This window comes from Eutrigla gurnardus, assembly GCF_963514095.1.
Source record: "Eutrigla gurnardus genome assembly, chromosome: 17".
NCBI classification, from domain to species: Eukaryota; Metazoa; Chordata; class Actinopteri; order Perciformes; family Triglidae; genus Eutrigla; species Eutrigla gurnardus.
The window spans coordinates 11,704,885-11,718,756 of record NC_139928.1 but is presented as its reverse complement, the minus strand read 5'-3'; the positions used below and the strand labels follow the sequence as shown (position 1 = coordinate 11,718,756).

The window sequence follows — 13,872 nt, the reverse complement described above, 5'->3', positions numbered from 1 at the left end:
GTGACCTTTGACCACCAAATTCTAATCAGCAACCAACATGGCGGCTGGGTCAGAGTCACCAACTGCAGCTTTAAAGCCGGCCGTCAGTGTCAGGTACAGTTGCTTACCCACACTGTGTTTTGGGGCTATGTGTGCCTTAAGCAAGGATAGATCGACTTGAAGCAAATACATATTTGAAAAAGACTATTCATATTTTACTCACGTTTGTCCTGTAAGGAGTCGTGGGGCACTTCGCCTTGAGGGCTCTCCTCCAAATCTCCATAGTGCAGGACTTTATGGTTCGGAGACAGACGACAATACCAAAACTTATCTGGAAAAAAGGAAGATGGGAGGAAAAAGAGAGACAGAGAGAGGAGTTATGAATTATGTCAGCGGCTGGCATAAGACATCATATGGGATTGCATGAGTCATCAGCAGAGGAGAAAATTAGCATGGCAAAAAAAAAAAAGAGAAAAGAAAACAGCCTTGAGGAAAATCCACAGATGGGCTCCGATGCCCTGCATGAGTGAGGGATCTTGATGGGCAACAATACAGATGGTGGCCTTAATTATTTTAATAATGATTCAACAACAATCAACACACTGAAGTCAACATCAAAAGGACAAAGACATCCAGGGTTTCTTTCTCAAATGAGACCTGATGCTCGTGAAACACTTTCACTCAAGTCCCAGTGGAGGAACAGAAAGTCAACGTAGGTTTTATTGCAATAGTATTTTGGTCAGGTTTGGTGAAATGCTAGACAGAATTTGAGCAAAGACATGAAAAGCTCCAAATGAGATAATTGCTGAGTGATTTGAGTGATTCTCTTGGCCGATGTGTAATCCTCCAGCAGCCTGTATCTACCAGCTGTGTCTGTAAAGCACAGCTCTGACCGCCAGCCTCCGCAGCCGGCCTGGTGTTCTGGAGCGTCTCCCTGCCAAGGTGGGCACGGAGCTGAGCTGGCAGCGAGCAGCCGCAGACTGGGGAGGTCTGACTGGCGGGGGCACGGGTGGCACCGTCCAAAACCTAATTGCTGAAAATAGCGCGTGGCGGTGCCAGGCTCACGCAGAGTGGCACCGCTCTGCAGGGAGGAGACGGAGATGTGCGATCGGCCATTAGGGGAGGAGAGCTTAGGTGGAGGAAGCCCTCATCTGTTCAGCTTAACTGCACATATGTTCTACATTTGACTTGTAACTCTGTATTGGATTAGAATGTTTTCATTTTTATAATAGTCGAGCTGTGATTGTCTTCGTCTGACTCACCTGCTAGAACAAGGGTGAACAACGGGCTAAGATTCAACAGAATCAGGCCAAAATATCTACTTTTGCTTTAGTGCACCATTTATAAAAGGTACTCTCCGAAGTTACCTGCCAGTACACTGCACTTAAAAGACTGCACAGGTAGTACTCTGTCCTCCAAAACTTCAAAACACCATCAACCTGAGCTCTTAGAGAGGGGCATCTCCTTGTAATGGACAGAATGGCACTTTGGAAGGTAGAGAGAAGAGTCATCTGCACTGAGGACAAATGAATATTTGATGCAGGTACTTGAGTCCCTGTGGGCTGAAGGACTTTGGAATAGTCGTACAAGATGGAGAAGTGGGAGAAGGAGGGAGGGAGGCGGGCACATTTTTAATGTGGAAAGATAAGACACGTAGATTAATAAGTAGTAAGAGAAAGTTTGGAGTACAGAAGACAAGAAAAAAATGACGCTTTAAACCAAATTTCAGCATTATGAGTGAAACTTTGATTTTACGTCTCATTTAATCTTCCTATAGGGCTCCTGTTATTCTCATTCAGTTTGCTCTTCACATTCTCAATGCATGGACATGTGCATATAAGTACCTGCATGAGTACAAAGGCTCAGAGAGGAGAGGGAGGAAAGAGTAGTATGTGTGTGTGGAGGGGAGAGAGAGGAGAGTGAGGGTGACGGATGAAGGAAGCAGGACCTGACGGTGGAGTACTTCCACACATGCACATGGAGGAGGAGAAATAGAAGTAAACCCAAAAGAAGAGGTGTAGAAAAAAGCAGGTCCTTGAATCCTTCAAGAGTCCTCAAAGACGGCTACAGTTAGCTCATAGCAGGCAGACGACTCCCCCACAGTCAGTCAGCGAGCCGCTGCAGCAGATTAAAGCCAGCGCGAACCCAGAGGCTGCTGCACTAAATTAAATCCAGCGAGGCTCATGAACCGCTTTGTATACGGCTGCGTGTCGTTGCACTGCTCCTGAATGGCTAATGCTTTTATTTGTCTGTTCTGCGTGTCTGACAAGTAAATCCTGGATCTCTGAAGTAACAACCGTGATATGTTAATATGAGGCCGTTCCCAGCATGTCGCTGTGTAAAAGCCAGACAAGCATAAATCAGCCAACCACACGCAGTGAAGACGAAGATACCCGATCTGAGCGATGCTTCCCACCTGAACATCTGTCCCACAACATCTTTACTCCGTTTACTTTTCAGTCTTTTCTGTTTCTGTAATCCAGCTTTGACAACATCTGGATGACAGCTGCCAAGACGAATCATGATCAGGCTTTCAAATGCCAGAACGCATCGGCGTCGTTTGGAAAAACTCCACCAGGTTGTGCTCAATTCGATTTGACTTATTGGAAGTAGAGTTCCTGCGGGGAGGCCGATGACAGTAACGCAACGAAAGCAAAGCAACAACCGGGGCTTGTCTGGGGTTTTGATTTTAATGGATTTGTGTATGAAGACAGAGCGAGGTGAAGGGAACTGCAAGAGGGAGGAAATAAGAGTGTAGGGATCAACAGGATGGCTGAGAAAACGTATATTATACTAAATGTATTTTAAATTGATCTCAAAGTGGTCACAAATGTGTGATCTGCAAATATAAAGTAGGACAATTTGTGTATAATTTTTGTGTTTCAATCTACACACAAATACCAAGCAATCTGAACACATGCATCACCACTTTAATATCCGTATTATATTAGAATATACTAATATATTTGTGACATTCTTTTGAATTTAAATTTAGTTAGTTACATTTGCATGTGGAGATTTGAGAATATTTTCATATATTCTAATCATTTTACACGCAAATGATTGTAATACATTCAAAATGTTCTTTTTCATTTGTAGGTCATGTAACACACATTTACTCCCTCCCCTCTCCCTCTTTACTTTCTAGTGGTAGTGAATATGAATATCAGAGCTTCCTCTACTCTCCTCTACTGTATCTCTGAAAACGAATCACAGCAACAGGAAATCAAGACAATCAGGATTGTGTCTATAAATGCACGAGACATTCGCTTCCAACAGATCGTGGCATGCATGTGAACATCTCAAAAAGCTTGCAGCCTTCGCCATCCAAAACACCACAAATAGTCTCACTTGTGTTATGTCTCATCAAAACACACACTGCTTTAACCTCTTCACTACACCCGCCCTCCTGTACAGTAGAGCCCGAGGTTACCGAGTCTGCAGTTTTCCTTTCTTTCCTCTCTCAAATGTATCCTGGCAAGTGTGCATACACATGTGTTCGCCCTGCTTTTGGCTTTGTGTAGCTTTGTATTTCAGCATGCAGAGGGGGAAGGAGTAGGATGAGGTCGAGTGTTTGTGCGTCTCAAGACACAAAGACCACGTGTACTGCATTCCCGTAAAGTAAAAGACCAGTAAAAGAGGCGATGCGTCGCTACGCGTCTCTGCCTCGCAGGCCGACCGAGCCAGAAGAATGTGAGGGAGCGATCATGACAGCGGATCCACGGCTGCCCAGAGCTTCAAAGGTGACTGTGATACACATTTCCAGTGGGATTTTGCTATAGCGGAGGGAATAACGCTGCGAGTGCAGAGAGGAGGGATGAAAGGCAAACAGACAGAGGGAGAGGAAGGATTACGCCGGTGAACGCAGCATGGGGGAGATGTGAATTTCCATGTGTAGTTATGACCTGTGGATGTACGCGTGCTTGTGCACGTGGGCATGCATGCCACTGCCGGGTGTCTTACCTTGCCTCCTGCGACTACTGATTTTCCTGAAGCAGGTTCCGTCACACAACCTGTTGAGCCTCTGCTGTTTGATCAACTCCATGATCTCGGGCTGGATCTTCTCTCTCAGCTCCCTTTAGAGAAACGGAAAAAGAACAGATTCATTTTCGAGACAATCGTGAACATTTCGAAGATGCTCCGAGATCTGGAAGCGAATTATTGCCCAGATTTTCCGGCGGCGTGCAATATTCATGTAAATCCCCCGGATTACAACTGTCAGGAGATGCCAAACACACAGACTTCCACACGTGCATGCACATGTACACACACTCAGAAATATGTCATATTGTCCCAAAAGGCTGATCAGTGGGAACCTGTGTTGCTTCAGCTCTCACTGTCATTTATTCATGCTTCTACATGTAAGTGTGTCCGCGTTGCATGTGAATGTGGAGCACACAGCACTAGTCAACATAAATTATGTATATTATCTGGCCGAGCAGCGCTGCTGCTCCCATCTTTATATTTCATCATTATACTTAAGTCTTTTCTCTTCCCATTGACCTCTATTCTTTTTCTTTCTTTAGAAACATGCAGACTTTGACAGGATTTCAGCTCTTCTGCTCAGCCATGCTTATCCCTTCGCTGGTGTTCTTGATGACATTTTTGTCCTTTTTCCCTCTTCCTCCTCTCCTTCAGTCTCTTGTGATCTTCATTTGTCTCCCCGCTCGCCCTCGCTATCTTTTGTGTTTGCCTCATCAGTGACTCCAGTCATTACATTGATCTGTGGTCGGACCTTCACACCGGCCTCTTTAACAAGCAGCTAGTGCGGAAGGTGTGGCTCATGGCAGGAAGGACGGATGATGATGTCTCGGCTTTACCGCCTCATGTGCTATTTTTCTGACTGAGCTAGACACACGACACTGGTCTCGTCTGACACTTTGAGGTGGTTCGGCTACACTGTCTTCTTAGGAAGCAGCTCAATGTAAACCGATTCTTTCCAGCAAATGTAGGAAATCACAGACAATTGAGTTAAAGGGCTGAGGTGTTGTGCTGGTAGACCTCTATAAAAGGAAGCACTCTGGATGGTATCAGGTTTTCAAATAGTTAAAGGAGTGAGGCACAAAAATCCATCCCCAGCTCCGTATGAATGTACAGTACGGACACAGTACGTCTGTAAAATATTTATGAACAGGTGGAGAAGGGAATGAATAATGGATAACATCTTTTCATCCTACACTATAGTTAAGTTGTGTATTAGTATTTTTCTCAGAAGTGTATCCTCAGCATATTTACATCAGTAAACATATATAAAAAAACCTGCATAGGACTCATAGTAGAAATACCTCAAAGACTCAACAGGAAACACAGCATTCTTCTGACGCCATAAGAGTTCCTCTTCTCCTCCTTTTGATGTCTAAAGTCATTCTCTACATTAACTATTATTATAGCAGGCTCCTTTAAATCTGCAGTCTGACATGCTCTGCTCATTATGTTTACCAGTCAGGACTGTGATCTATTGATTCGAGGAAAATTCCACCCCGTCGTTGGAGAGACTCATCAGCTGTGATGTTCAACGTTTTCCAACATTCATTCGGTGATAAAATGAAGTTTGCTTTTTTTATTTCACAATATCTTCAGCCTGAGATTGGATGTGAACTTGTTGCATTCTGCTATACTCTTATTGTTCCTAGTTAAAACATAATAAGATAATAATAAGTTCTCCATAATAAGATATGTTTGTTACATTCTACCAAATTCAAATAAGATAATGACATCACTTTAGGGTGCAAATTTATGCAACACCCTTTGTTTTTTGTCCTTATGTTCTTTCTCCAATAGTATTAATTAGCTGCTAAAGTTTGGTCTCTACCCTTCCAATATCGATTTAATAAGCTCTTGGCTCAACATTGATTACTCTTCAGAGGGACAAGCTCTCTCTGTGAAACGATTTTCCAATAGTGCTAGCCACTCCATTAAATACAGCCGGGACAAAACAATGTTCTCCATTACAGGCCCTGCATATGATCAGTCAATGAATGAATGAATGATCTATTACGGACCGTGCTTTGTGAGCTGGAGGGTCGCTAATGGAGTATTCACTGGGAATGTCATGTGCGGGCAATTTGAATTTAATGCATATTTTCAATCGCGAGGCGAGAGCGCAGGTGCGACCCGCTTCATGTCGGCAGCTGGCATTTGGTTGACAAATGGAAAGGAGAAAAATAGAAGTAATTACAAGCATATTAATGACCATGGCTCTTTTTTGTAGATGCAAATTATGTTCTCATTCGAGTCTTAAGACCTGATTAGGTAGAGGAGGAGAAGGGAATATCACTGAGCAGTTGTCAGACAGCTTTTAGGGGACACATGCATCCTCCTTATATTTGTTTGCTCGACTCACAGGATGGGGCGGGACTGGAAGTCTTCCTGATTCATCCTTTCCGACTGGCGTATCTTCAGGATCTCTGTATAGCTCAGGTTCTGCAGGCGACTCTTGAACTGGTCCAGAGAATTAGGCTTAAGAGTCAGCGCTCGCATGATCTGCTCCCTCACCACCTGCATTACCTGCAGAGAAGAAGAGGCGGAGGCTGGGTGAGATCATCGTGGATGCAGTGTATATCGTCAGTACAGACAGGGAGTCAAAACTAACCCCCTCCCTATTCTGGGGATCAGGGGAGCATATAAACTTCTGTTCAGTTCCCAACAGGATTAATGTTTTTTTTTTTTCCAGGACTGGAGCCTGTAATCCAGTCTAGTGCAATGAGCCTTAAGAGGAAAAGAGGGAAGAAGAATAATTCGACAGTGGCTAGTCAACTGTTAGCCTCGGTATCATGCATCAGTGAAATGCATGACAGAACGTGCCTTTAATACCCAAGCTAGCTAATACCATTAGTCTGGCTGTGGCTGCAGAAGCATGACATGAGCATCACTCCCACTCGAGGGGTTTCGTGATCAACCGAGGTAAACCATACAACAGGAAAACACTTCACGTGTGTCCGGATCAATTAGCCTGTCGTGTTTGCATTACTGTCAGGAGATGATTAAAGTCTCTCACACAAAATCATCGTCAGCCGTGAACAAACAATATCAATCCTCTCAACCGACACAGACCACAAACACAGACTGAAAGTAAACATATTGATTATACAGATACAAAAAAACTGAATACAATAAGAAAACAGTGGTCAGCTTGTGAAAACAAAGTGGATATGTATTTGACATTAACTTTAAAGTGACAAAAGTAATAAATAAATGGTTGACAAATCTGCATAATGGCCTTCATATGCTTTATTATCTCATGTCCTGAACACTGGGACAATGTGAGCAAACCAAAGGCCTAGACTTAGCAGTGTTTGAATAAAGTAAGATGTGAAATGGAATTAAACCTCCTTTATGACAGGTTTTACCTCGGCTAATGAAGTAATAATTCTTATGAAAGTAGAAAATCTCCTCATCCTTCCACATTTATACTCGAGCCTCTGGAAAATGACTCCTAAGCTTCATTGACAGCTGCTTCCACGTAGCTTTGCACTCTGACAATCTGATTTGCAGTCTGCATAATTAGAATGTGAACAGTAATATAAAATATCCTTTAATCACACACAAGTGAGCAAACATAATTCCTAATGTGCTGGAAATTGTTCAAAAACAAGGCGACGTTAACTGCAACAGTGGTTTCCCCCTTCAGAGCTAAGAGTAGCTTACAGCTCTCAGATAGATGTTGGCCTGTAAATCAAGCTGATGCACTATATGAGATATTTGGCCATAAAAAATAAACTTGACTTGGCTTCCCTAGCAAGGTTGAGCAGCACTGTTTCCAGTAACTGCGGGCAATGCAGCAGTAGACGTGACAGGCAGCCCTGATTATGGATCAGCCTTGTTAGCAGCCACTTCCAGGCCCGCGGGCCTGCAGATGCTGATTCACTGGATCAGTGCATACTGAGGTGACAGAAAGAAATAGACTGTCTTCCCTTCTGTTCTCTTTGAATTTCCTCCATTGTATTTCTCTGCGAGCCTTGTTGATCAAATGCTTGAGGACACAGAAGTATTTCCAGCCTCCGCAAACTCACAATACCCTGACTCTGTTATAATGAGAGACAATGAGGATGTCTGTATATATGAACTGAATTAGACTTTCCTAATACTCGTATATTCTCCTCTTCTGCACTCTCCCGTTTCATCTTGGCTCCGTAACTTCAACTATGCCAAAAACCCAGCGAGCCAAGAACCCAAACATAGTTTTACGTAATATTCTTCTCTCTGTTTGCGTTTACTGCGAGGCGATTACTCATCAACTTGCTCACCTCTGAACTCGCACTAGTCAGACTAAGCCAGGGGTGAGAGCATGAAAAATAGACAATTTGCACTGCCAAAAAATGAAATATGAACAGCATAAACCTCCACCCAGCAAATCCAACAAAGGCGATCAAGGATAATCCTCTTGAATCAGCATCTCTAGCCGTCTAAAATATTCGCATTAAGAAGCGGTCTGGGCTCAAAGCCCCCCTTGAGATGCTGGTGCTGTACAGCGAGAGCGCCACAAAAAGGAATTAACCCATTTCTAATTCTATATCTGATTGCTCCCAAAAAATACGGGGAAAAAAAGAGTTCTCTCACTGATTACACAACTTTAATCCGGGGATTATTTTTGGAATGCAAATATGTTCAGAGGCGGGAAGAACAGTTTTTTTCTCTCGAAATAACGGGTAACAAATTGACCTGGAATAAAAAACAAAACACATGACAACGGGAACAGAAAATAGTTATTCAAAGAAAGATGTATGTGGAGTTTTGGAGCTCTGAATTGACATTTTAGTGTAGATTTTGACCCTGTGTTACACATGTAGTCGGATTTATCTGCAAAACTCAGACACAGAACCCCATGGTGGTCTTCTTTTGTGTGACTGGCATTAAAGATGATGCAGAACCTCAGTGACTCAGCACAAGTACACCCTTCAAATCCCCTTTGAGAGAGGCGGACAGATGTTGACATCAGGATTTTTGTTGTTTAAAAAGTAAGCTCTGCTCTCGATGCTGTGTGCCGAGTATTAACCTCGTAAAATAAATTGGTATAATAATATCACAGAACCCTGACACTGTTCTTCCCATTGGTCAGGACTTGTTCTAGATGACTATTTGCAGAGACTCTGAGCTGAGATGTAGGCTTGCGGCAGCCAAGTTACACAATTTCTATTTTTTTTAATACTTGTCAGTCCCTTCCAATCTTTCAATGGGTTTATCCATCCATAAAAACATCTGTCCATTCCTCCCCGAGATGAAACGGCTGGTCACATATTTAAGCTACGTGTGGTTGTCATCTCTGCAGACGGCTGTCTTCTGTATTCTCTGTAATGTGTACGCCATATTGTCATGGCGAGAAACAGGTGTCCGGCTAACAGCAGATTTACAAGCCGCGCGACGGGCCTCCCGTCCTCTTCCTGTTTGCATTCTAAAAAAAAAATTAAGCAGATAAAATGGATGAAGCCACAGCTTGCCATCACGCTACGAGAGATTCATCACTCCTGTCCACCACTTTTAATAACAACTTCACGGAGTTGCCCATCATAAATGTTCAAACACATACACACTCGGATAATCCTGATAATTAAGTCTCAAATTAATTTATTTTCCCATTAAGATTATAAATGACCTGTCAGTGTGTCTAGAAATAACACGTTTCCCTCAAGAAGCTGTTTAAAAGTAAAGGAAGTTGCATAACAATGAGTGAGTTGTTGTTTATCCATATGCAGTACCTCAAAACACCCAAATCATCCCTTGGAATCATTAAAATCAGCAGCAAACTTCTATTTTTGGGTGTATTTTAGGAGCTTTTTGATGCAGATGTCGTCACCTGCCGCTTGTGTTCAACCTCATCCTGCTATCTGGAGACAGACTGCCATCCATCCCCGGTGTGTCAGCAGAGCTGTCCTCGGGGAATGTTCATTAATTTGCCTTGTTTGCAGTCATGGGCTCCGGCAGGAAAACAATTCTGTTGGCCCATGTGGCTGCACTCATGCTAATTAACACGCCGAATATTCATCACTTTTAATACGAACACATGGTCCTTTCACAACAGGGCGGAGGGGCATTATGAATATTTTATGTTCATCCTTCTTTTTCATCCGCTGATTGCTCGGAGAGCACCTTGGTAGAGGTGAGATGACATCAACGCTGAGAGAAACTTTGTAGACTGAGCTCGCAGTCTTTGGGCTTGGTTGTTTTTACTGCAGTCATCCTAGCTTCAACTTCAGACGATCAGAATTGTTTATTGTCAGAGCTGTCAATCAAAGATTTATCCCTCCTACTGTATCTTCTCCACCTTTATTTCCGTCTTTGTCTACATTCCCTCTCGTGCTCCAGAATCTCTCCCAGACAATAGGCCATCGTTCTTTCTTGTAGCTCTTTGGAAGGAGAGTCGGCCAGCAGAGCAAGTGTCAGAAAAAGTAATTAAACGCTGTCCCACAAGCCGTCTAGTACACGTAATGAAGCGCCGGCTCTTCCACCCTGATTCTCCTCCTCTCTCTGCCTCTCAGTCTCTCCTGAAACAGGACAGCAGGGCAGTTTCTGGAGTAGCCGCGCCATCCATCATCGACAGCGCATCAGCCGTAACAAATTACCTCCCTCCCTCTTCCACCAATCGATTGTCACCGCTGCTCCATTTACCTAAAAAAGGGATGCTAATGACATCATTTACCAAGTGTCAGTCAAATGCTCACCTGCCACTCAAGCTCGGGGTGGTGAAGTCTGCAGGTTGTGCTGGAGATGCACTTTGGTGGGCAAACAGGGAGGTAATCGCAGAATAATCACGCTGCTGATCACAAAGTCTACCTCACGATACCACGCCGCCGATGCAATGAGCTACTAAGATGACTTTCACTTAGGTGTACCTTGAATTATGAAGCTCACTTTGTCAACAGCTTTGCACCAGAAGCCAGACTGAGACAGATGTAGTAAGTTTGTTGCTTAGAGTGCTGCTTGTGTTCGTCAGATCCACCTGACGCTCCTCCGCAGTCCAAATATGGTCACTTCCTTCTCTGGTTGCAAAAAAACAAGATGGCAAGAGCTGAAATGCCAAACTCCAGGCTTCAAAAATCATGGTCCACAAACCAATGGGTGACGATGACTACATCCACTTCCTATAATCATGTCCTTTGGCTTGAACACAGCCAGAGCAAATCCCAGCACCGGGGGTCTGATGCCGGGGGTCTGATGCCGAGTAAACATTCTGTTGCTGCGGTTCCAGGGGTTAGACCCAGATCTCCACCAGCCTGCTGTGGTTTCTGCTGTGGCCGCTGACAAGGTGCCCATCTCACCAGAGCTGCCGAGTGCTGACCGCTTCCCTCGGCATGGCGGTCTCCGTTTTGTCATTTCTGCCACTTTGGATTTAGTCCAATAAACAAGCCATCAAATAGTGGAGGTGAAATCCTCACTCGTATTTCTGTGGGAGCAGGAGGCTAGGGATTACATTTCCCCCTCGCTGTCAACATGTTCCATGTTGAATTAATAATTATCTCCTTCAAAGTTGACCATCATGTCATTAAAAATAAAACAATGCCATAGAGACAGACATGAAAGGATGAATATCTCTTATCATGCTGTGCAGAGAAAGGAGTGCTGCTACAGGTTGTATTCAATTTGGAGGCTGATAAAAAAATTAATAAAAGATGAAAAAGCTTTGATTTACGCCTCTCATACCAAACAAAGCTGTGGTTGTCACTGTTAAGTCATTATGTATTCAAATACATTAAATAACTGGGCTTTCATCCAGGATAGCTCCCAGAGAGTAGTCCACACCGGATCAAATCAAGTATTGACAGGTTAAAGACAAGTAGAACAGATATTTTTTACTTTGGTATGTATTTATGAAATGATAGTGACACCAATCGATGACAACAATGCCAAGCAGGCTGTTTTTTTGCTCTCCGTCACCCGGGCGTCTTTGTGAGAGGTTTTTGGGGAGGCACAACGAAACACAGATCTCGGTCTGACAGGCGTTAGTCAGCCCGCGCTATGCCGTTGCGTCAGAAGCCCTTCCCATTTGGGCTGCAAAATAAAAAGCAGGTTCTGAAACCACAGTCCGTACGGCTCCGTGTGTCATAGTGAGAACGGTCACAGAGACATTGGAGACGACATAAAGGGGACAACATGGGACAACCTTCATCTCCGTTCGGATGGCAGGATGGGGATTGTCAAATGTGACAAAATGAATATCACATAACAGGCGGCATGAACAGTCGTACAAGTTTGCAGACTGTTGGACGTCTACCAGCCTCGCTTCAGAGTCTTAGTCTTGCATACACAATGACTTGAGCTGAAATCATTGGTCGATTCTTTGATTATTTTGCTAAATCTGCTGGTGGTTAGCTTCAAAAATGTGAGGCCTGTCGGTTTTCCTCCATTTTTATCAAATTGTAAAGTTTTGGAGTTTTGGATTGTTGGTTGAAAAAGATAAGTCATTTCATCGCCATGGGTACTGGGAAAGAATATACTCTGCATTTTTCATTAGTTTATGGCATTTTATGGACACAGTGACTCATCGATGGTGAAATTAAGGGTTAGCAGTAACCCGAGTAATTACCTTTCACAGCTTAATGAATAGAGGGTGAAGAACAAGAGGTGAACGCTGCAGACAGGTTCCCAGATTGTATTTAGTATGCAGCGTCTCCTGTTAGACTCTCCTGACAACCCCTCTATGTTAAGTCTGCCGAGAGCAACTAAGAAGAAAGGCACTACTTTCATCCATTCAATTATGTATCTAACCCCCACAGCTGGAATGTAAGAGTCGCTGTATCTGCGTATTTCAATGAAAGAACACAGAGTGGTCAGTGAAGAGCTTGTCTCTAAGTAAAAGTAAAAGCCTCAGGGATCAGTTTGACAGCATTACTGCACCACAGAGGATCTATACACTTACAATGCAATTCATTCACTCTTTTAAATGCAGTATACAGTATGAATATATATATATTTACTTCAAGGGAAAAGTGAAAGATTAGCCTTCAATTCTAATATGATGCTGTGAAGTTTAATTAATAATGCATGATATTTGAATTGTTATAGTTTGTCAGGCAAATCTGAATCTTTACCCGTTGGTGTACTAGAATGTTTTTCTCTCAAATAGAAGAACACAGTAAGTAATAAACAGTTTCATATTTTCTTAAGTGCTTTGGGGGCCTTTTAAAAGTTAATGTGTGGTACAATAAGTAAATAGTAACATCATTCATATCAATCAATAAATAAGTAGCTCTTTGGGGCCCTTTTAGTTGGGCCCCCAGGTCTGCCACTGGTGTATTTTCCTGAGCCAGAGTTTATTTCACCGGTGTTTCTGATTGTGAGTCAGACGATTATGTCAAACTGCTCAAGATGCAAGAAAGTGCATTGTTGGGTGTGAAGTTGTTTTCTCCAGAAAGCTGCAAGCAGCAACGCCACAGACCGAGCGTTCGGCCCGTCCTGAACAGGCATGTTTTCAGCAGGTACTACACTAGCTCCATGTAAATTCCCAGCATCCCCCCCATGTACACGCAACACATCTGGAGACCTCCCTCCATCAAGCCTATTCTTCCTTCCGCATGAATAATCCAGGGTCGGCTCCGGCTGTTGCTGCTGTTGCCATATTTAGAGTGCGAGCCCTGCAAGCTCAGGCAAACTGGAGGAGGAGCTTTTTTTCCCCAACCTGCTCCATGCGAGTTGCAGCACGGCCCATATGGGGAGCAAAGTCGCATGGGAAACCGCCACTTACTGTGAGACAAGTAATGCAGATGAAAGCCAAGTGCTGACCTTGGCTTGTGCACGGCTTTGCATTAATGAGTGTTTTATTATGACACGGCTGTTGCTGGAAATATGAACGTTCTGCATTAATTGTCCCAGAGGGATGAGTAAATTGGTTGTGATCAAACATCCATTCAAGGACATCAGAACAGGTATTATTTCATTATATGTCATATAATAAATCCC

The 13,872-nt window shown here is 43.5% G+C and overlaps 1 protein-coding gene across 5 annotated transcripts in view; it reads right to left on the bottom strand.

Annotated features, from left to right (window-relative positions):
• The window catches only part of elmo1 (engulfment and cell motility 1 (ced-12 homolog, C. elegans)), an 84,411-nt gene that overhangs the window by 4,542 nt on the left and 65,997 nt on the right, over positions 1-13,872 (bottom strand). For all 5 annotated transcript variants that reach the window (XM_084032900.1, XM_084032901.1, XM_084032899.1 and 2 more), the window contains 3 exons: positions 6,323-6,486; positions 3,943-4,055; positions 203-310 (listed from right to left, as the gene is read on the bottom strand). In XM_084032900.1, coding sequence (XP_083889026.1) covers positions 203-310; positions 3,943-4,055; positions 6,323-6,486 — 385 coding nt within the window. The remainder of the gene's footprint in view (positions 1-202; positions 311-3,942; positions 4,056-6,322; positions 6,487-13,872) is intronic.